Source organism: Geotrypetes seraphini, chromosome 2 (genome assembly GCF_902459505.1).
Source record: "Geotrypetes seraphini chromosome 2, aGeoSer1.1, whole genome shotgun sequence".
Classification (NCBI taxonomy): domain Eukaryota; kingdom Metazoa; phylum Chordata; class Amphibia; order Gymnophiona; family Dermophiidae; genus Geotrypetes; species Geotrypetes seraphini.
Genome location: NC_047085.1, coordinates 263733170 through 263757259, shown reverse-complemented (window position 1 = coordinate 263757259; position 24090 = coordinate 263733170). Strand labels below are relative to the sequence as shown.

The 24090-nt window shown below is 40.6% G+C and overlaps 1 protein-coding gene across 2 annotated transcripts in view; it reads right to left on the bottom strand.

Moving 5' to 3' along the window:
* TMEM184B (transmembrane protein 184B) overlaps nucleotides 1–24090 on the bottom strand; it is a 143917-nt gene that overhangs the window by 5613 nt on the left and 114214 nt on the right. Inside the window, exons 6-9 of one of the 2 annotated variants that reach the window (XM_033929518.1) lie at nucleotides 22724–22815; nucleotides 22415–22584; nucleotides 17207–17401; nucleotides 6276–6296 (exon numbers count right to left, since the gene is read on the bottom strand). In XM_033929518.1, coding sequence (XP_033785409.1) covers nucleotides 6276–6296; nucleotides 17207–17401; nucleotides 22415–22584; nucleotides 22724–22815 — 478 coding nt within the window. The remainder of the gene's footprint in view (nucleotides 1–6275; nucleotides 6297–17206; nucleotides 17402–22414; nucleotides 22585–22723; nucleotides 22816–24090) is intronic. The other variant, XM_033929519.1, reaches the window with a different exon arrangement.

Genomic DNA, 24090 nt, shown 5'->3' with positions numbered 1-24090 from the left:
TGTTTATTGACCTTAACAGAAATTTAATTTTTTTAAATCATATTTCACTGTGTCTGTCCGTTGGTTGTATGGCCCAATGGTTTCAACGGCAGTGAGCATCCTATCTACCTTTTGCAGCGGGGTAATCTTTCTTATTTTATTTGCTGGTGTTTGGTGGTGCTGTTGCGATGGAGAGTTGTGAAGGGGATTTTCATGTTCCTTTTATGTGGCTTACCAATGTAAGAGTGGCGCATCATAGAGGACTTTAGGGATGCGAGTCGATGGAGGATGTGGCACTTGGCGTCTCCCATCATCATGTCAAGGAGGGTGCGGCCAGTCTGCCTGGAAACAGCTGCTCGTTTGGGGGACCTGCAGCTATTGTATAGATCTGTGGGAAGATGGTCCAATCTGTTGTGCAGTTGTTGGCTTTTTGGGACCCTGCCTGCCTTGTACTGTGGCACAATTGTCAGCCATATTATCGAGCTCCAACATCGGCTCTGGTGCTCTCTGTCTTTGCTGGTGTGGTTCAGCAGGGATCGGGATGGTAGCACTGCTTGGAGATGAGGTCTAGCCCAAGGATGAGCCAGAGACGGGGGCAGTGGAGGCCCTTCAGCCATAGCAACACTCTTCCAGAGATCCTGATGAATCGGCCTGTTGGGAGCAGCTGACCATTCAAGATCAGATAGTTCAGCTGCTGTCTGCGGTCGAATAAGGACAACATGGACTGAACTAAGCTTTTATTTTTCTTTATTATTGACAATCTTATTTCATTTTGATTTATTTTGAGTTTATTAATTTTTGCTGATTTATGTTGAATCCTTGCTTAATTATTTTACCTGTTAATTTATCATACCTTTCCTCCTTAGATAATTTACTTTTCTAACCTTTTGGAATTTTATTTATCTTTCTTTCAAATACAGTTCTAACCGTTAAATTTTAGGCACTTTTGCTCAAATTGTGATCCCAGTTTGGAACACTAAGATAAATTCAATGTGCCTACTACTTTATATAAATGGTTCTACTATTTTACTGTTACATTTTTCTTCTCTCTATTGTACTTACATTTCTGTAACTGCATCGAACTGAAAGGCATTTTGTGGTATATAAATAAAGCCTTGTTATGTTATTTTTCTTCTCTGTTGCAATGGAACTTCATTTCCCTACTGACCTTTCTACAGTCTCTTTTACCAAAGGATAAAGAAAACCTGGATTTATCCCTTAAGATCCTGGCATACTTGTTTTAGTGCAATTGACAATGGATGGATTTGTTAGTCATATGCTTAGGCAAATGGAGGTCTAGAGTAGAGAATGACAGGGTGGCTGTTACCCGCAGTAAGCCGCAGGCGACTGCGGGTAACCTGCCGAAATGGTGGGGGAAAAACAGTGTTCACCGCAGCTACGGGGACAAGGCCATTCACTGCCCCATAGAGCGGTGAATGGCCTTTTCTCCGCAGTTAAGGGAGGGAACGTGCACGGTCACCGATCGCACTCCCTCCCTCCTCACTGATTGCCGCCGCCCGATCGCCACCGCCGCCCCGTCCAAGCATCTCCCTTTCTCCCTCTCTGCCCCTTACCTTCGTGGTGGCGATTTCTAAAGGTTATTACTTAATGAGAGTTTTATTAAATATTTGTATTTTTTACTGAATTATTGTATTTTGCTGATTGTCCAGCTCTTTTTAGTGTAAACCGCCTAGAACTTTTGGTTATGGCGGTATAAAAGAATAAAGTTATTATTATTATGAGCAGCCGGAGTGTTGAAATCGCATGTAGCTGCCGTAAAGGTCATCTCTGACAGAACCGGAAGTTGCATCAGAGACGACCTTTCCTGCAGCCACACGCAACTTCAACGCTCTGGCTGCTCGTAGAAGGGAAATTTAGAAATTGCCCGCCACGAAGGTAAGGGGCAGGAAGGGAAAAAGTGAGGAAAGGTGGGATGGAGAGGAACAGACGTTGAAAGGTACTAGGGAAGGTGGGGTGGGAAGGAACAAACGCTGAAGGAAACTGGGGAAGTTAGGATGGAGAGGAACAGACGATGAAGGAAACTGGGGAAGAAAGAGTGGGGAGAAGATGCTGAAGGGAACTGGGGAGGAGAGAGAGGAAGGGAAGGTGGGGAGGAGAGAGAGAGGGAGGGAAGGTGGGGTGGAGAGGAACAGATGCTGAAGGGAAATGGGGAAGAGAGAGATTCTGGACTATGGGGGGAGCAGAGAGAAGAAGATGGGTGCCAGATCAATTGGGGGGGGGGGGGAGGGTGGAGGAAAAGATGGAAGGGAGAGGCACAGTAACAGAGCATATGAAAGAGACAAAGAAGGCAGACAATGGATAGAAGGAAATGAATGAGGAAAAAATGGGGAAAGCAGAAACCAGACAAAGGTAGAAAAAAAATTATATTTCTTTTCTTTTTGCTTTAGGATAAAGCAGTATATTAGTTGTGTTGATAAAAATTTATAAACAAAGCCTTGCCAGCTGAACATCTCTTTCTTTAGTTCAGCAGCCAGAACTTTGATTTATAAGGAAGGAATAAGCTAAATAATGCAGTACTGAGGCTTGTATGGCTGGTGCAGGGACAGTGATAGGGTGGGGACAGTGGTAGCGGGGACAGGGTTGGTGGTCGCGATGACGGGGACAAATTTTTTCCCCGTGCCATTCTATAGTCTAGGCAGTGAAGGAATGGCCCATTCAGTCAGGGAACATTTATTTCTGCCTTTCTGACCACAAGCCATCACAGAGTAAAACAGAGAATGTCCTTGGGTATTGGGATTACTGCTAAAGACACTACCAAAGTATGGGAAGGTTTGCCACTGCTTCCACAGATACCACAACACAGTAGTCAACTAGAGTACAACAAACATTGCAGGCACAAATAAAAGCAGGGAACAATAGATACAATAGAGCAGGGGTAGGGAACTCCAGTCCTCGAGACCTGTATGCCAGTCGGATTTTCAGGATTTCCCCAATGAATATGCATTGAAAGCAGTGCATGCAAATAGATCTCATGCATATTCATTGGGGAAATCCTGAAAACCCGACTGGAATACGGCTCTCGAGGACCGAAGTTCCCTACCCCTGCAATAGAGTAAGGATTTAAAAATTTATTTTATTTGGGATGTGGGTTTGGAGAAAATATGGAAAAAGATTATTAAACTGTGGGGAGAAGATGCTGAAGGGGAATGGGGAACAGAGAATGGGGAGAAGACGCTGAAGGGAAGAAGACAGAGATGCCAGACTATGGGGGGAGAGGAGGGAGGAAGATGGATTCCAGACCAATGAGGAGGTGGGTGGGAGAGGCACAGTAACAGAGCAAATGGAAGAGGTAGAGAGAAGGCAGACAGTGGATGGAAGGAATTGAAAGAGGAGAAGATGAGGAAAGGAGAACCAAACAACAAAAGCAGAAAAAAAAATTTATTTTCTTTTGTTTTTTGCTTTAGCATAAAGTAATATATTAATTGTGTTGATAAAAATTTATAAACAAAGCCCTGCCAGCTGAACATCTTTCTCTAGTTCAGCAGCCAGAACTTTGATTTATAAAATGATAATTGTACAGAATATTGTTTCTTTTTATACTTTAAGAAAATAAGTTCAGTATAAAACTATTCAAGGTTTGTGTGGATGGGATCAGATAGTTTGCGGGGACAGGGACAAATTTTTTCTCCGTGTCATTCTCTAGTCACAAGCATAATTTAAATTAAGTCTGATTAGTGATTTAAATCAAAATTTAAAATCAAATCCACCCTGTTTAAGTCCCAAAGCATTTGACCACTATTTGTTTTTATTTTAAATGTGTGAGAAAAGAGGAAAGTATTATAATTTACTTCAGATCTTTTACTCATTCTTTATCATATCATACTTTAAATGCTTTACAATCACATACCCCTTTTTGAATTAAGCTCCCACACAGAAGAGATATGAATTCATTTACAGAACCAAGCATGTTTAATCAGAACCAGAAACACAAACATACAAAATGACAGATAAATACAAATATGGCCCATCTTGAACATGTAACCCATTTCTGTGATTAATTCATGAATCCTTAGAATTCCTTAAGCTTAAAGCTTGGGAAATATGAGCTTAGTAAGGCAATATATATATACATACATATATATATATATATATATATATATATATATATATATATATATATATTTACCTTATTTGGCTACTAATATTATAAATTGCTTTTAAGATTTTGCTAGTTTTTAAATATTTGCAAACTGGCTACCAAATATCTTTATCAATAACATAGGAATTTATGAACTATAGAGGCTCAATGATTTCAGGTAAGAACATTTCCTCCAGAAATTAAAAAAAACCCTTCCTGTTCAAGAAGGTTGGCATTTATTATGGATTACTTTTGTGGAATTCATTGCACATAGATTTTAGAACAAAATTTATGATATTGAAAACTGGATAAAGAATGGCTTTTTCAGAATTTTTTTTAATGATTAGCATTTGAATTGTTGAGATAGTACTTATAAAATATTCTTTTTTAACCAAGCTAGTATATAAAGTCTTAATAAACACTGTGAAATACACTGCCATTTTGAAATATAACCCTGGCCAACGCTCATTTTGGTGCCTCAAATGTTAGACCTGTTTCTGGGTATATTTGACCTGCTGATCCAAAAACAGCATCAGTTTTTTCCTCTTATCAGCTCTAGTTTTTGACAGACAGAACATGTGCTATATACCACTCTTCACTCTGCTTGCCCATTAAAAAATCAAGATATTTTAATGTAGTTTTTAAATTAATATCTTTTAAGCATGAAGGAAATATATTAAAAAAGAAAAGTGTATAACATGAAAATCTACTTATTTCAAACCAAAAGCATAAGTTTATGATACAAATTTTCCAGTCATTCATTCGACACATAAATAGCTCCTTTTGAAAGGCTTCCAAAAGTGGGATCTGCCAGGACAATCCCGCATAAGATTCCAACAATAGTCTGCCATCATGTGTGCATCCCATCTTCCTTGGTATCTGGCTTCCATTGTTTTTATGACTCCATTTTTTGAAAAGCTATACACTGTTCATTACTGTTCCTTTAGCAAGAACAGTTGATTATAGTGCTGGTTGGTTTCCTGACGCAGAGTAACAAAATGTGCCACGTTGAAACCAAGTTTTAGCTAAGTCATCTTTTTGCACATATTTAATAAGTTTGAGATATTCACCATAAATATTTTTTGAAATTTTTTTTAAAAATCAGCTTAAAAGTATGAAGGATTAAGCAATGATTGGGTGGTGAGGTGGTTGGAGGGTTTTCCCTCCTTGATGTCCCTCCATATCTCTGAGCTATCCTATCATATGTAAAGCTGTTATTGATAGATTTCTATTATATTTTGTGGGTAGTGTTTTTTGATATATCTACTATCCCCCATAACCATATCTAAGAAAACTAGAGTTGATGTGGTCTATCCAATGCAATTTTCTGAATCAGCGCCTCAAATAACCCCAGGAACAGGTCAAAAACCTGAGGCACCAAGAAATTTTATTTTTTGGTTGGCCTGTGTAATGGAAAGTATATAAATAGATATATGAATAGAAAGCAATTCATAAATACAAATAAAAAAGGAAACACTTTGGGGCAAAAAATGCTTGAATACAATTTGTTGTACAGCACCATTTATGGTACTATGTAAATACCAAAATAAGACTTCTGCTCTGTACCATATTACACAGTAAAGACAGATCCAGTTAATTGCATCACTAAATAGAAGCCAGAGAAACCCATTAAGCAAGACGGGATTAGGAATTCTGTGGTGACCCCACAAATGAAACAGTGTAGGGAAAAGGTACCTAACATGAATGAAACTGTGGAAAATTACAATAAAAAATTGTTTAGTACATTAAGGCTTCCCTATCAGAATTCAAGACCTTACATGTATTTCACTCAAGAATATTGTGCTACTAAGGGTCAGCTTTCCCAGGTAAAGTTAATTTTCTTTATTAGGAGGTTATGCTTAGTTTGTTGCTTTGGACAATGATGTGATTTCAGGGGTTCAGCACTGCATTATCTCAAAGTCAAATTAAGGGTAGACAGACTATGTATTTGAGAGCTAAAGATAAGCAGTTACAATAAAGAAAAATAAATTGCTGGTTGCCATAACCAGGAAACAGGTTGCAGGGAAGCAATTTAAACTGTGCATCCTCTTCACATAATCCATAGGACCGGGTAGGATGCAAGCAATGTTGCTGTTTGTACGAAATGCTCATGAAAAGAAAGTGGATGAGAGAAACAGAGCAGTCACAGATAAGACTAGATAGAATAAATGCAGAATTCAGAAAGAGCTGTACATACCGTAAGGGTCGTAGGATGGAACTGCAGCAGAGTCAAAACCAGTGGCAAAAGAAAGAAAGAGACATATAAGGGGGGGAAAAAAGAGACAGATAGCAGATGAAGAAATACTGGAATAGCAAGTTATGTATTTCCATAAACAACAGAGCAATACAAATATGTTATTCTGCTTAATATCTTCTCACATCCCATCCATACAAGTTTCATGTTTATTCTGAGCCATGAAAGGTTGTACACATATGTATAGCAGTTATTTACCTCTAACAGGTATTATCCAGGGACAGCAGGCAGATATTCTAACAGATGGGCGACCTCATCCACGGAGCCCGGTACGGACAGTGCTAAAGTGAACTGCCACTAACTTTTTTAGAAGTTTTGAGACCGCCTGTACCGTACATGCACGAGTACTTTCCCGCCCAACTCCAGCTCACAGAGTAGTCAGTTTAATGTCCAAGTGAAGAAGCCAACTAGGGGAGGTGGGAACACTGTGAGAATATCTGCCTGCTGTCCCTGGATAACACCTATTACAGGTAGCTGTGCTTTATCCCAGGTCAAACAGGCAGATGGGACTCCCTAGCTTAACTAAAAGGGATGGAGGGAGAGTTGGCCTCTAAATAGAAAAAGATAGTCTTAAGTATTGGTTGAATGACTTGAATATACCAGAAACTAATGGGAGGATAAGTGAATTGAGGCTAAGAAAACTGCTATACAATTATCCAGCATAGGAGTGCAAACAGCTGCTCAGCAGCCATGGGATGGAGAACATAAGAATAGCCTTAATGGGTCAGAGCAATGGTCCATCTAGGCCAGTATACCATCTTCCACAGAGGCCAATTCAAGTCACAAGCACCTGGCAAAAACCCAATAGTAGTAGCATATGGAGCTCTTCAGGGTCTCCCAATGCTCTACGACTAGCGTAGTAATGTTAGGATGTGAGGGAAAAAATGTAGTCTAAGTCTTAGAGCCGTTCATAACAGAGCAGCACTGTGTAGCTGAGGTCTGCGGGGCTTCTAGATTTAATTCCTGCAGTGAATCCATAATAATCTCCAGCAAGACTGTCAGCTTGAAAAGGCGGTATACAGTTGGGTCTTCTCCTTGGTCAAGGACTACCACCGCCTCTTGACTAACAGCCTCTGCCTGATTCCCAGAATCTCCTAAGAGCGAAGATTCACTCTGGGGCAGTAAAGGCATGGACTCTGACCGCTAGTCTCCCCAGTCTCTCTCTGACTGGTCCTCTGGTTCCTGATTGTAAACCCTATCTGGAGGGAATGCACTTTGGAAAGGCAAACTCCCTTGTGCAGCCACAGGCATGCCTTCCACATTTTCTGGTTTTATTCACTTTCACCCATACACACACATATATGGTTCCATCATATTATCACACCATGCTTTTAGTCACTTTTATTATTTTTTCTTCTTTACTTAACCTTATCTAACCTTACCATCTTCTATATATCCATAAACATCATAATTGTTTTTATTTGGTGTTTACGATGTCATGAATGTATTTCTTTATATTGTGTACTCAATGTGGAACTTTATTCATGCATAATTATTATTGTTCACATTGGTTTTAGGCTCATTTCACACACCATCATGTCCTTTGACTTTATTCACTTTTTCACACATACACATTTGTTTTTCTCATACTGTTACACAACATTATTCATCTTTATTTTGATTCCACTTTACACCCACATTAGTTGTCGTCTTCCATATATCACACTTACGCCTACAGTCTCTTAGTGTTCACGTAATATTATGATGTCATTTCCTGCCATATTTTGGCTTTCGGTTTTCATTGGCATTCCTTTTTCTTCCTTTTTTCATGATTCCAGTAGGCAGGATATTATTTTTAACACACACACAAGGTTCTTTTGGAACCTGCTATCTTTATTTTTTTAACTTTCATAGATTTTTATGTCTATTGCCTTAGCCTATCAGTGCTCACCTAGTTCAGTTACGCCATTTTCAGGCGCCTTTTAATCTTTGGTTTCCTGAGGTGTTCCCAAAGTGTTCCTTATTTCCATGATTTGGCAGTGTTTTGTAGAGCATTTTCTGTTTTTTATTTTCCACTTTTTATTGTTTCTGGACCAGCGGCTTTGCCGCATTTATTATTTCTTTTAGCTTATTACGGTTTTTTTTTTTAAAGTTTGTGGTTTATTTTGGCTTTCCACCACATAATAAAGCCTCTGTTAAATCCAACGAGGCTAGGCATTCCCATGGTGCCGTCAAGGCTACGAGCATGGTCTCCTTTCGAAATTTGGGCACTATGAGAGTCAGGGATTCTCCCTCACTAATGCTGCTACTATATCAATGGACAGCAGAGGGCACCAATTCATTGAGGTGGCAGATAGGCTATCCTCCAGCAGGTAGCACTAATCTGCCAGAACAGGTCCTGCCTGAGTACTCAGGCAGGGAGGAGTATATTTGTTCCAGAGTGGAGTCAGAGAAGGAGGTACCAGAGAAAGAGAGAGAGAGAGCGAGACTGCCACCTTTCCTAGCTGTAGGCTGAGAGGGAGCCTTGGAAAGGACTGGAAAAGGATGACTGGTCTCTGTTAGGCTATAGTAAGTCAGTCTCATAATTTGAATATATTGTGGAACTTAATGTTGGGATTCAGTAAAGTCCTATAATAAATGAAGACAAATTTGGAACTGAATTAATGCTCTAAGAATTAAGCAATTAGTTTTGCCTTCCCTGAACCTGTGAGGAAACAGGCTCAGGTCTGGAGAAGAATAAAAGTTTTGTTGCACCTTTTAAAAAGTGTTTGATGTAGATGTTTGGGTGAATTTACAGAGTTCCAGGAAAACCCAGACTGGACTTTGCCACAGACACCTTCAGAGCCGCATCGACATTCTTCAAATCCAAGTTGGGCCTCCAATAATCTGAGTGTTTCTTGGGAATGATAAAGTATATTGAGTATCTGCCCAAGCCTAATTCTATATCTGGTACAAATTCCACAACTTGGATTTCCAGAAGCCGGATTACCGTTGCTCCGACTGCTTTCTCTGGTCTTCCTGCTGAAGAGTCTATAAAAAAATCCCCCAAAGAGGGCAAAAAAATTCAAACCTGTAGCCCTCTGGAATGATGTCCAGTACCCAACCGTCTTCGCCCAGGCCTCCTTGTACGCCGAGAGTCTTCCTCCTATTAGGGGAATCTCAGGCTCTTGCCTGGCATCATTGGGACTTTTTGATACTAGCTGCGGAGCAGGGGGTGGAAGATGCCCGAGGTCGTCTGGAACCCCCAAATCTGTTTTGAACTTAGAAACTTGTCACTGCATGGCAAGACCACCTATAGCCACAAAAGGAATCCCTATTTGACTGTCCCAGCAAGTAGTCTACTGTCTGGTAATGACTTAGGACAATGACCATGAGGTTGTTCAACTCCTTGCCAAAGAGCATTTGCCCTTTAAAACGGAGACTGCTCAACACAGCTTTAGAAGCAAAATCCCCCGCCCACTGTCTGATCCAGAGCATTCTTCGGGCAGAGATCAAATAAGTAAACATCTTGCTCATGACCCTAAATTCACATATGGTGTCTGTTACATAATCCACCCCCAAACATAATCCACCCCCAACGGTAACATATGAGAGTACACACTCTCTTCTGTGGATGGAGTCCAGCACAACATCTTATGGCAAACATGCACCACGAAGGAAGCCATGATCACAACTTTCAGGCTCAGATCTAAAGCCTCAAACTGTCTTTTGAGAACCAAGTCCATCCTGAGATCCTATGCGTCCTTTAAGATCACTATTCCCTCACTAGGGAACGAAATACATTTAGTTACCTGTGCCAACAAAATCACCTTAGGTGTGGTAAAAAGCTGCTGGAACTCAGGAGCCATCGGGTACAAATTTGTCATAGCCTCAGTAACCCTCAGTAGGCCCTCTTGTACATCCCAGTGTTCTGCCAGTATCACGGTGATCTCTGGATGTGAAGGAAAAATGTGGACTGAGCCTTAGCACTACTCAACAGTGAAATTTGAGCTGTGAAGTCTGTGGGAGTTCCAAATTTAATTCCCACAAAGATACTGTAATGACTTCCATCAAGTCCGCTGGTTTGAAAGTCTGCACACCGGTGAGCCTCTCCCTGGTTTAGGGCTGTCACAGACTCTTAGCTGTGCTCACCCACCTGGCATCCTCAACCTGAAGATTTACTTTGAGGGAGCAAAAGCACTGACCCTGAACCCCAGCCATTTCAGTCCTTTTCTGACTGTATCTCTGGTTCCTTCGGCCAAGCTTTCCACTGGGGGGAACTGCGCTCTGCAAAGGTAAGCCCGCTTGAGCCACCTCTGGTGAAAAGCCAGACTGTGCAGATGGTTTGTACTTCACATAAGCTTCAAACATTAAACTGACAAAATCAGTCAAATCCCTGCCCTGGATCACATGAGGATCTCTGCAGGGGAACTTCTTATGCCCTCATGGGTTCAGAGGCATCTTCCCACTTGCACTTCACCGATGACACTGAGTCACCATTCAAGGGGTCTAGGGGAGATTTATGCCACAACAAATGAGCTTCCTGTGACTCTAGGACCCTGATGGCTCCAGAAGGGACTAAGCCTAGCACTCCCACCACCCCTCACGAGCCCCGTGGCACATGGACACTTCTCAGTCAACCATCCAGCACAAAGCTGGCATGATATAGGACTAGAAAGGCCTGGGGAGTTAATACAAATCAATTATGAGCCAAATTGAGGTGTTTGAGGCAAGTATAGGTTTTTAAAATAAAATCGGGAAATACAACATGGCTACTGTGGCAGCGTTTCAGCACCAAAAATGGCCCAGGAGAACAAGTTCCAAAAATTCAGGGAAAGGGTTTTTGGAGGTGAGGGACCCTATAGTAAGCCCCAGATATCCTTAAAACACTGAATTTCAAGCCCCCCCCCCCCCCCAATGTCTTTCATCTACAGTAATGCACTGTATTCACAGAACTAGAAGGTGCTTTGCCTGCATCAGCTCTCACTGTAGCTGGACTATGGAGAAGATTTCTGCCTCAGACAAGCTTGTAGATTTCTCCAGGGATTTGTCTAAACAGGCTGCCTTTTAGTTAGAAGCCAAGGGTCTGAAACCCTTGACCCTGCTAGCTCCTCACACATCTTTAGGCGGAGGGGGACACAGCTAGCATCTGCTACAGTCCTCTAGACCAACTCAGGGACATACATCCTGTGCTCAAGCCCCTGATAAATCAAGTGGTGAGCCAAGCTCTCAGGAAAGCACTTCTCAAGCTGCTGAAAACTTAGTGCAGGCCATCTAGATAGGTTCCTTGTAAAAAGGTTGTTCTCCCAGCTACAACCCTCTGATCCAGAGATTGTATCTTCTCCCAGAGCTGTCCCAGGATTTCTGGGAGCTGCTGGAGCCTGGAAGCTGGTCTGTCTCATCTTGAATGACTGGTGAGATCAAAAAGCAAGTCAGAAAAACAGAAATCATTTGCCCATGCCAAACAATGGAGTAAAACTCTCCATGCATCCAGTCTCTGCAATGTCTTATTTTGCCTGGCTGAACCTGTAGCCTAAAAGGTGGGTAGATGGACTTCTTGACTGACATGAAATGCTGAAACCACCTTTGGTAGAAAAAAAGGTACTGTGTGGAGGATAATTCCTGTCTCCATGATCCTTAGGTACGGTTCTCTGCATGAAACTCTTCTCACATAGACTATTGCCACCAGAAACACAGTCTTCACCGTGAAATCCAGAAGGGATGTCTCTTGAAGAGATTACAAAGTGGGGATTACAAAGTGTTTTTTGTACAATGTTAAGATTCCATGTCAAATATGGCTGGTGTAATGGAGGCCGCAATCCGAGCACTCCTTTCAAAAATCTGGTCACATCTGAATGAGATGCCAGTGAGACCGTTTCTATGTGAGCATGGAAGCACACGAGGCCTGCCACCTATACTTTGAGAGATGTTACCATCAGGTCTTTCTCTAGTCCAGTCTGGAAAAATGCAAAAATCACTTGAGCTTTGAAAAGCTCCACATTATCTTTGGTGCACCAGAGCTGAAAATCCCTCCAGTGTAGCGTAGGTTGCAACAGTTGAAGACTTTTTAGCTCGGAGGAGAGTAGAAAGGACTACCTCAGAATATCCTTTGTGTACTAAGGATGAGCACTCTGTAGTCATGCCGTTAGACCAAGGCGATCTGGGTTTTCCATGTGGATTGGACCCCAAGAAGCCCCACATGCACCAGTAGCTTGAGGCATCTGTTCCATTGGAGCCTTACTAGATCCACATACCATGGCTGGTAAGGCCAACCTGGGCCTACTAGGATCATTCCTCGGCCAACTATCCAGCACAAAACTGGCATGATATGGGGTTGGAACAGCCTGAGTCCATACCAATCAACTTTGAGCCAAATTGAGGGGTTTTGAGGCAGATGAAGACTTCATTAAAAAAAAAAAAAAGATTGTTTAAAACCCAAGATGGCCATCCCCTGTGAATTTGTACCAAAAATGGCCCACAGAGGCTTCCCTGATATTTGAAAACCCAGAGAAAGGGATTCTGGAGGTGTGAGACCCTAACTCTGGCCCCAGAAATCTTCCAAAACCAAAATTTTTTAACCTCCCTGATTTTTCCCATAGGGAATAATGGGTTTTCCTCACTGTGCTGTGCTGGTGCTTGCCTTGTCAGTTTTCCTGCAGCCTGACTGAAGGGATAAGAAATTCTGCCTCAAATCCTTTCCAATTGGATTCAAAACTGGAAATCTTCAGGCTGCCAGTCGGACCGGACACAACCGAGATCTCATCCCTCACAGATCCTTGTGCCTTGATGGAGCCCTATAGCCTGAGCTCTAGTCTCTGATAAATCAGAAGACGAGCTAGTTCCCAAGGGAACGGTCCTTAAGTATCTAAAATGCACCAAGCAGGCTAGCTCAGCAGGTATGTTTGGGTGTTGCCCAGCAAGCAGAAGACCACTCACACAAAATCTGTTTCCTCTCCCAAGCAGAGCTGCCCCAAATTGGGGACCTTTAGGTACCAAAGCTTCATGAAACAGATAAAATAAAACTCCTGAAAATAATAAAACCAAACAGAGCAGATCAGAACACACCTTCTAAGTTCACTTGCAAAAGAAAAAACTGAAGAGGGTACTATACTCCACTGGTGAAAGAGTAGGAACAGAAAGATGCGACTGATATCCTTCCGCAACAGTCCATGACCAGAGGATATTCATCTAGAGTACAGACTCCTATTTTTATGTAACAGAAGTCCTGTTTCTTAATATACATGTATGTTCTGATACCAGCCTGCTACCACTTTTGTTTTCTAGGTCAAAGCAGATGTTTCTTGCTGTATTTCACAGCAAGGAGATGCACCCATTGCACTCCATGCTGTCATAATACATCTTCAATTACTATTTATATAGTTTCAGACAACGAACATGTTCGTCTGCAATCTCATGTTGCAAGTCATGTTGTTCAAAGGTACATCTGTCATGAAGACTGACCTGTCCCAGATTTTTAATGACTCTTTACAGAGTATTTAGGATCCAGTTACTCTTTATTTATGCAGAACATCGCTACTTGATTGATTGAACCAAGATTCTTTGTCCCAACAATACACTGGCAAAAACTCTGAGAGCACTGAAAGCTGCTCTTGGCAAAGATATCAGATCAGCCTAGATCTAGGTATGAAAGAATAAAATATAAGCCAGTCAGTCAATGCTGGATGCTTCTGGGAATGTTAGAACCTAAGCTTAAATCAGCTTGTTGTGCAATGTTCACTACTCAAGAGCACAAAAGAGAAATTTGGGGTTATATCTACTAATTTTCTTTCCTTGAGTCTCTTCCAGACTAGTCCAGATACATGGGTAACATAGCAAATGACAGCAGATAAAGACCAGCACAGTCTACCTAGTCTGCCCAGAAATGTGGCCAGGTTTGATCTTCCTCTTTAATTAATTTCTCAGCACTCAAATAAGGAGATCTTTTTCAAGGTTTGAAATAGCTCTATAGGAACTTCTGAGGAAGTGTGGAAGGCAGGGTTAGGTTTTATTTAACATTCTGCAACATTCATTCATTATCATACAGAAAGATCCAAACCACCACTAAAAACAGCATAATGAAATAAAGGATTATATAGTGTATAAGCCATCATGATACACTAACTTTAACATCTAAAGGTAAATCATGCCAAACAAATCTGATTGACTTTTTGATTGGGCAACCAGAGAATTGGACCAAGGACATATGCTAGTTGTAATTTACTTAGATTTCAGCAAAACTCGGTGGGCTGAAGTTAGGACCCAAATTAGAAACTGGTTGATGGATTGACACTAGAGAGGGTGGTGGTTAATGAAAGGTAAGTAATGGAATCCCTCAAAGATCAGTCCTGGGGCCGATCCTGTTCAATATGTTTGTGAGCGACATTGCTGAAGGGTTAGAAGGAAAGGCTTGCCTCTTTGCGGATGATACCAAGATTTGTAAGAGTAGACACTGAGGAGGGAGTGGAAAACATGAAAAAGGATCTGCAAAAAAGTTAGAGGAATGGTCTAATATCTGACAACTAAAATTCAATGCAAAGAAGTTCAGAGTAATGCATTTGGGGATTAGTTTAGAAGGAGCCATATGTGCTGGGAGGTGAGAGGCTGAAATGCATGGATGGGGAGAGGAACCTTGGAGTGATAGTATCCGAAGATTTAAAGCAGGGGTGCCCAAAAGGTCAATCACGATTGACCAGTAGATCGCAAGGGCAATGTGAGTCGATTGTGGAGCCCATCCTGGACTCCACAATTGACTCACATTGCCTTTGCGTTCTCCCTGCTTCCCCGGCGCGCAAAAGCCAGACCCATGCAGCCACTACACAAGCGTTCCCACCCGATGTCAATTCTGATATCGGAGAGGAAGTTCCGGGCCAGCCAATCGCTGCCTGGCTAGCCCGGAACTTCCTCTCCGACGTCAGAATTGACATCCGGGGGAACGCTTGTGTAATGGCTACACGGGCCTGGCTTTTGCGCGTCGGAGAAGCAAGGAGAAATTGGCAGCGGTGATTGGGGGGGGGCAGAGGGAGAGAGAAAAAAAAAATGACACAGAGCTTCATGCTTCCTGGAACTAAACAGGCTGCTGCTCCTCCACTGACTAACTAATAGTGCTGCCTTCTCTGGAGATAGACAAGAGAGACAAGAGAGAAAGAAAAGGGGGGGAGCAGAAAGAAAGACAGAAAGAAGGGGGCAGAGAGAGAGAGAGAGAGAAAGAAAGGGGATGGGCAGGGAGAAAGGAAGAAAAAGTTGGGGGAGGGAATGGAATGTGATGGGTGGCAGGGAGTGGGCAGGCAGGGAGAGAGGAAGATAAAATTGGACTCATGGAGGGACAGAGAGAGATGTTGGTTGGGATGAGGTCTGGAGGAGAGGAAGCATGCAGGAGGAAGGAAGAAAGAAAGATTGGATGCACAGTCAGAAGGAAGTGCAACCAGAGACTCATGAAATCATCAGACAACAAAGGTAGGAAAATGAATTTAATTTTCAATTAGTGATCAAAATATGTCCATTTTGAGAATTTATATCTGTGGTCTATATTTTGCACTATGGCTCCCTTTTACTAAACTGCCATAGTGTTTTTTAGTACAGGGAGCCTATGAGCATCGTGAGCAGCACGGGGCATTCAATGTAGCTCCCTGCACTAAAAACCACTATCGCTCCTGATTGGTGAGGCTCGACTTTAGTGCAAGAAGAGGCGGTTAGAGCATACTGCAAGTGATTTCTTTCACTCGCCGGTGCTCCGGCTGCTCTCTCCTGCCCTCTCCTGTCTCCCCCGCTAAAAACCGTATTCGTGGTTTATCAAGATTCGCGGGTGTTACTGGAACGGAACCCCCATGAATATCGAGGGAGTACTGTATTGAAGAACTAAGGCATGATCTGTGTCTCATATATGGCCATTCAGTTGAGGATGGGCTGGAAGGTTTAGATGGGCTGGAGTGAGCTTTGACGTAGACTCCAGTAGATGGAGATGGAGTACCAGGTAGAGCTCTGGGTTTCTGGCCCAGAAATATCTAAGAAAAAGAACAATTTAAATTAAATCATTAAATTATAGAGTGTATGTTTGGGCAGACTGGATGGATGGGTCATTTGGGTCTTTATTTGCTGTCATTTACTATGTTTAAAACATATCTACAAAAATATTGAAATGGCTCTGTGTGTGGGACCTAATATACCTGATATATCTTAATGTCAACTGTTACAGCTAACTAGCAAATTGTGCCATGTTTTCTTCCTGAAGCAGTCTAGTTGTGGCATGAAGTATGTTAGGTAAACATTCCTGCTTATCATTCTTTTTCTGCACACTGGGGCAGGGAGAGACACTTCAGATACTGGCTTTGTTCAAACTTCAAGGAAATTTCATTTATTTTTATTTGGCCTTTTTGACAGAACATCCAGAGTAATACAAAATACTACCTCTGTTCTACTTGTTTGATACTTTTAAGCAACGGGGACTGGTGATTTTAAATAATAAGAAAATATGATGCAGGCCCTATGACAAATCCAATCTACTTTTTAAAATATTTTTTTTTTTAGTGAGAGAGAGAAAGAAAGAGTGAGAGTAAGAGTGAGAGAGAGTAAGAGTGAGAGAGAGAGAGTAAGAATGAGAGAGTGAGAGTAAGAGTGAGAGAGAGAGAGTAAGAGTAAGAGTGAGAGAGAGAAAGAAAGAGTGAGAGTAAGAGTGAGAGAGAGTAAGAGTGAGAGAGAGAGAGTAAGAGTAAGAGAGAGAGAAAGAGAGAGAGAGAGTAAGAGTGAGAGAGAGAGAGTAAGAGTGAGAGAGAGCGAGAGAATAAGAGTGAGAGAGAGAGAGAGAGAGAGAGAGAGAGAGAGAGAGAAAGAAAGAAAGAAAGAAAGAAAGAAAGAAAGAAAGAAAGAAAGAAAGAAAGAAAGAAAGAAAGAGAGAGAGAAAGAAAGAGACACACACAAAAAAAATCAGGTCAAGATTAAACTGCACAGCAAAAGCTCACCTTGGGCATCCAGTCTTTTGTCGACATAAACTTTATACGTGAAGGCATGGCGCAGAGCAAGAGCAGCAAAGAACATCTCTACACAAATTATGAAGTTCTGATAACCTGCTGCTACTGTTCCTTCTCCAACAGACACATCTGCAGAGTTGATTTTTGGGATCGCACCACATTTTTCTAAAATGGCCAGCAGCATCCCTATTAATAGGAGAAAAACTAATTAAAAAATGACATCACAAAGACCACATGCTTATCTAGTCTGTCTGTTTATACCAGCTATAAAGCTTATCATCCCTTCCTCTCCCTCAAGGGATCTCTGTGTGTCTCATGCTTCGCTGAATTCAGATACAGTCATTTCTACTGGGAAGGCTGTTCCATGAATCCATCACCCTTTCAATTAAAAAAAAAATAATTTGGTAAGCTACTCCTGAGTCCATCCACTTTCACCCTTATTCTATGATTCTTCATTCCAGAGCTTTCTTTTAATTGAAAGAGGCCAGGTATATAAGTATCTATCACATCCCCTATACACTTTAAAGATCTAGGTGGCTGCATTTATGTACCCCTTCTGCATGTAAATACTTAGAATTCTAGCACTTACACATGTATGTATACACTTATCCGCTTAAATGCTAGCAAGCACCTTAACATATATGCAAGGGGAACCTACATGGTAGGGCTCCCAATTAGCCACATACCTTAAGTTATGCATGTCTCTTCCACATTTTGGTACCTGTGCTTTCACCAGATCTGTGGCTGGTGTAACTGTAGGCACAGAAATGTTAGCGATGCTGATACTAGATTGTAAGTATTCTGAGCACCCTGTTTCTGTTATAGAATAGGTTCCTACCATGTGTCCTTGGGACATTTAAAGGGAGGTGCCAGATCATGTCCTCTTTACAATGAAAATCATTGACCCTTATTCACTTGTAAATTATACAGTGGTTGTATGATGAGCAAAACTGGTGAGAAAAACAAAAATTCTCTCAAAAAGATTTTTACATCAGCCTAAGTTCGTTTGTTCTGCTGTCAGCACTGACAAAATGTCTTTATTAATGTTATAGGGTGATTTCTTTAATTTGCTTATATTATGCTGTACAGACAAATGCATTTAAATTCACCAAAAGTTCTATTCTAGTGCATTTTAATTGAATAGCAATTAATTAGCACCAATAATTAGAATTTTAACAAGCAATTGGTGCTAATTAGAATGAATTATAAGTTATAAGCATAAATTTATGCATAGGATCTGTGCATAAATTTTAGTCAAGTTAAGAAAGGCGGCTTGGAAAATAGGCAGGTCATAGGCTGATCAGGGTCATTCCTTTAAATTATGTGTGCAGTTATAGAATAAGGGCATCTGTGCCTAAGTTAGAGAGGTCTCTACCCCATTTTTGTTTGTTTGACTAAGTTTAGGTGTGGACATTTGCACCACATTTTCATTGGTGCATATGGCCGCACCTAAAGTTAGGCATGGTTGTAGTTTATTAACAATTGTTAGACCAGCTGGCTGTTCAATTCTTGGTGGTTTACAATAAAATGGATGGATCATGCCACCAAGTCAGCCACCGTCTCATGGTAACACACACAGTGAGGAATCCACCCTGTGATGTTTCACGGCAGAGTACAGGAGTGGTTTGCCAGTGTCTTCTCCCATTCAGTATGCAGCTCCACTATGTCACTGCTGCCCAACATAGGAACCTCAGCCTACAGCACCTGGCATTCTTACAATAAAATAAATAAATACAAATATAAAAGGTAGAAAAGATCTCCAACATAATGAAAGGAAAGGACATCCATACCAAAATAACCTAACAGAAGGTAAACATCTAGTATAACCAGAAGTTATCCCCCTCCCCTACCAGTTTATATACCAAAGACAACTTCATAAAAAGCCTTGTGTGCACACAGACAAGTAGACCATTCCACAATGTAGGTGCAAAACAAAAAATGCACACTTGCGAGTAGATTTCCCAATATACACCTTATATAACACTGGGATCTAAGAACATAAGCAATGCCTCCGCTGAGTCAGACCTGAGGTCCATCATGTCCAGCAGTCCGCTCACGCGGCGGCCCAACAGGTCCAGGACCTGTGCAGTAATCCTCTATCTATACCCCTCTATCCCCTTTTCCAGTAGGAAATTGTCCAATCCTTTCTTAAACCCCAGTACCGTACTCTGCCCTATTACAGCCTCTGGAAGTGCATTCCAGGTATCCACCACACACACGTTGGGTAAAGAAGAACTTCCTAGCATTCGTTTTGAATCTGTCCCCTTTCAACTTTTCCGAATGCCCTCTTGTTCTTTTATTCTTTGAAAGTTTGAAGAATCTGTCCCTCTCTACTCTCTCTATGCCCTTCATGATCTTGTAAGTCTCTATCATATCCCCTCTAAGTCTCTTCTCCAGGGAAAAGAGTCCCAGTTTCTCCAATCTCTCAGTGTATGAAAGGTTTTCCATCCCTTTTATCAGATGTGTCACTCTCCTCTGAATCCTCTCGAGTAACGCATATCTCTAACCTAAAATCTGCCATCAAGCTCAATAGCCTACATGGCTCATAACATTATAAGTCCTGTACGCTAACGCAAGAATTTTACATCTAATCCAATAATATACAGGTAACCAATGGTAATGTTGGTACAGCGATGCCACTAAATCTTTATATAGAACTAAATCTTATAGAAATTGTAACTGGATATGTTTACTAACTCTCGGGCTAAGGGGGTGAAGCATAGGCTCAGAAAAGTTGTTGATTTCTGCAACTCCTGGACTGTGGGTTGGGATTGAACACCTAGCGTATGGAATCTGGAAGGGACATACAGTCAAACCTTGGATAGCGAGTAACGTGGTTAACGAGTGTTTTGCACGAGCATTTTCTTAAATTTGAACTCGATAAACAAGCGTTGTCTTGCAGTACGAGCACATAGATGTGCGTCACGTCAAATATGCACAGTATATGTGCATCACATCACTGATCGCGTCTGAACATGCACCCACAGTTCAAGCGCGCATAACATAAGCACATCTCACACTGAGCACGGCTGAACATAATAAAAGCATCACGTCCAATTCACCCGCAGTGTAGTGACAGTTCATAACAAGTGAGATCTTGCAATACAAGTATGTACAGTACTGTATTTTCTATTAAAATTTTTGGGATGTGGAACGAATCGTCCGAGTTTCCACTATTTCCTCTGTGGAAATTCGCTTTGATATACGAGCGTTTTGGATTACGAGTATGCTTCTGGAACCAAGCTACCACCGTAATAGAATGGCCATTTAACCCTACCCTTTGTTTTCTGTCTGCTAACCAATTCTTAATCCACAATTTAACATTTCCTCCTATCCCACGACTCTTTAATTTTCTCTGAAGTCTCCATCATGAGCAGCTTTGTCAAAAGCTTTCTGGAAATCTAGATACACTACATCAGGGGTGTCCAATGTCGGTCCTCGAGGGCCGCAATCCAGTCGGGTTTTCAGGATTTCCCCAATGAATATGCATGAGATCTATTAGTATACAATGAAAGCAGTGCATGCAAATAGACCTCATGTATATTCATTGGGGAAATCCTGAAAATCCGACTGGACTGCGGCCCTCGAGGACCGACATTGGACACCCCTGCACTACATCAATCAGCTCACTTTATCCACATGTTTATTCACACCTTCAAAGAAGTCAAGCAAATTGGTGAGGCAAGACCTACCTCAGCTGAACCTATGCCGACTGTCTCATTAAATCTTGTTTGCCTACATATTCCACAATTTTATTTTTTATAATTGTTTCCACTATTTTGCCTGGCACTGAGGTCAGGCTTACCAATCCAATTCCCCAGATCTCCCTTGGACTTTTTTTTTTTTAAAATCGGCGTAACATTGGCCACCCTCCAATCTTCAGATGGAGGGGAAGTACTCTGCAAAAAGAAATTTGGCTTGCATCATACAATTTTCCCCTAAATAACTTTCCTCCCATGTTTTCTGGCCATAGCTTGAGTCAGCTCCTTAATATTACTGCTTGAATTCTCATGTTTGAACAAAAATACGAGATGTTACTTTATGGTACTACCATTTTAATCCCAAAAGCAAAATTATCTCTAAAAAGGACAAATTACAATAAACTGTTCAACAAAAAAGTAAACTGTTCATGAATAGTGTTTACATACACTCAGAAATGTGCAATCTTGACAGAGACCGAAGCTTCTCAGATCATTGTGTATGAAATAAAATTTAGTGAAGTGCTCAAAAAAATTTTTTTGTGGAATTCTTATTTGTCAATTTTTAAACTTATTAAACTGATTCAGGATAAGCAAAAACCAAATAATGACTTAGCTCTTGAGGATGTTTAAGGGTCCCGACGCAGACCATGTTTCGTTAGCCTGTCTCAAGGAACTCATAGAGGGAAGCTAAATTGGATTGCTTTATCAGTAAGTACAGTGAAGGACTTCAAAGCGTGTTTAAATCTGTCACATTGGAGGCTTTTTAAGAAACGATTTACACCGCTCCTTGTTCAGCTTAGAGCTAAGTCATCAATTGGTTTTTGCTTATCCTGAATCAGTTTAATAAGTATAAAAATTGACAAATAAGAATTCCACCCCAAAAATTTTTTGAGCACTTCACTAAACTTTATTTCATACACAATGATCGGACAGTGGGTCTGGCTATAGAGACTTCAGTCTCTGGCAAGATTACACATGTCTGAGTGTATGTGAAACACTTCATGAACAGTTTACTTTTTTGTAGAACAGTTTATTGTCATTTGTCCTTTTTAGAGATCATTTTGCTTTTGACATAGTCTTCTTCTGATCTCTTCACATTCAAAACACTAAATTGATTGCCTTTTTCCTTATATATATATATTTTTTTGACAGTCTGCAAACTACCATTTTAATGCCATTAAATATTCCTTTTACAGTTTTACTGAGATTATTTGATAAAACACCTGTATTTCCATATCAAGATGCTCTACAGCTAAACTACAGTTTATCAGAATTCTTCCTGTGTAGTGATTTAAATTACAACTTAAATAAAATCCTTCCTGCACTGAAAACTATTATTGAACATCATTCAGTCAGCTAGGCTTTGCTTAACAACACATTCAGCACTCATAAAATTATTTTCAGTTCCTTGGTGTTGCTGCTTTTGCAACACAGACTTTTAGCTGTATTCTAAAATTAATCTATTCATATAGAACATATAGCAGTGCAACATTCTTACCTTGCCAAAATGAGAGGAATATGACTGATTTCACCATGAAGAATTTGAGAACAGGGCTGTAAGGGCTCAGCAGTTCCCGTGTGGCAAAGTAGAAAAGGAAAAGTGCGTACAGTGCCAAGCTGACTGAGATGTTATACACAATTGTGACATACAGGTAGCCACTAGCCACGCTGAAATGATAAACACACAAGTTAGGAAGAATTTGTGGAGTTTTTCACTTTTTAAAATGACTGTACTTATTTGTGGCAAACAACAATGGGAAAAGAAAAGGCAAGTATGTTAACTGATAAGGATAAAGACAGTACTTACTCAAAATCACCATCACGGTATTTGCCAAAGGCCTGTAGAACAACTGTGACAGTGGCCATTAGAGGCTTTACTACACAGAACTGTAACGTGGCCTAAGAGAAAAAAGTTATTAGCAGATAAATATGATCAAATGAAAAATGTTCATAGTTTTTACTTAACTGTTAAAGAAAAGTTAAAAAAAACACTAACGTGAAAGCAAGTACAATAAAAACGCCAACGCTTCTGCAAAGTGTTCACAAAGGCAAGGATAAGAAATAAAAAAGAGTTCAATAGCTAACATCCTTATAATGACCAAATTATTGGAATCAATTTCAAAACAACTTTCAGACTTAACTAATTATGCACGCAAATAACTATGGTGAATTTAGGAAACACCTAAAAACATACCTGTTCTTGAAGTACCTAGGTAGCTGATCTGTACAATCTTTCCCATCACAATCTCCCATCCCAACCTCTTCCATAACAACTGATCTCTTAAACTGTTAGCCACTAATCTCCAACTATATAAGTTCCACTCAATTTGTAGCATCTTTCTAATCATTGTAAAATGCATAGAACTTCACGGTCCTGCGGTATATAAACTGTTATTATTATTATTTTTAAATATTACATCCATTTCAACATGGCTTTCATCCATATTTTAGCACAGAGACGTTATTATTCATCTCACAGAATCAAAAAAAATATTAAGTAAGAAGCATTTTGCGTCTCTTTTTCGATTTATCGGCTGTGTTTGATGTAGTCGATCACAATGTTTTAACACTCCTCCTTTCACAAATAGGTGTAAAAAGTAATGCTTTGAAATGGTTTGGGGGGTTTCTGTCTTTAAGATCCTAAGTGGTACAAGCTGGTGGAAGAACATCCAAAGCCTGGTTTCCTGACTGTATGCCCTAGGGATCTCCACTGGCCCTCATCTTTTCAATGTCTACATGACATCATTAAGTGTTCTCTCTTTAAGTCCAGGTGAATTTCTTTTTACATATGCAGATGATATTTTTATATTACACGAAGTTAGTCCAGATTTAAATAACTTTACCTCTAATTTGTTCTTGTATTACCAGATTGATACAGTGGTCAACTATGACCATGATGAAATTCCCTGTGAAGACTACATTGTTGTGGTTAGGGCTCGATTGTCTGAAATTTCCTAATATTTTTTTAAACTCTGGAGAAGCCTTGTCTATTGAAACATCATCAAAAATATTGAGAGGAAGATGAAAATTACAGTAAACTCTGGTATGAAGGAAAATACACTCATAAAGTCCTTGTATGATACAGGTGAAGCAAAGTAAGTCCTTTGGATAACACTAAAGGTGATGAAACCAGAGCTCAAAGAAGAAAAAAAAACCCTTTCTCCCCTCCTGCTA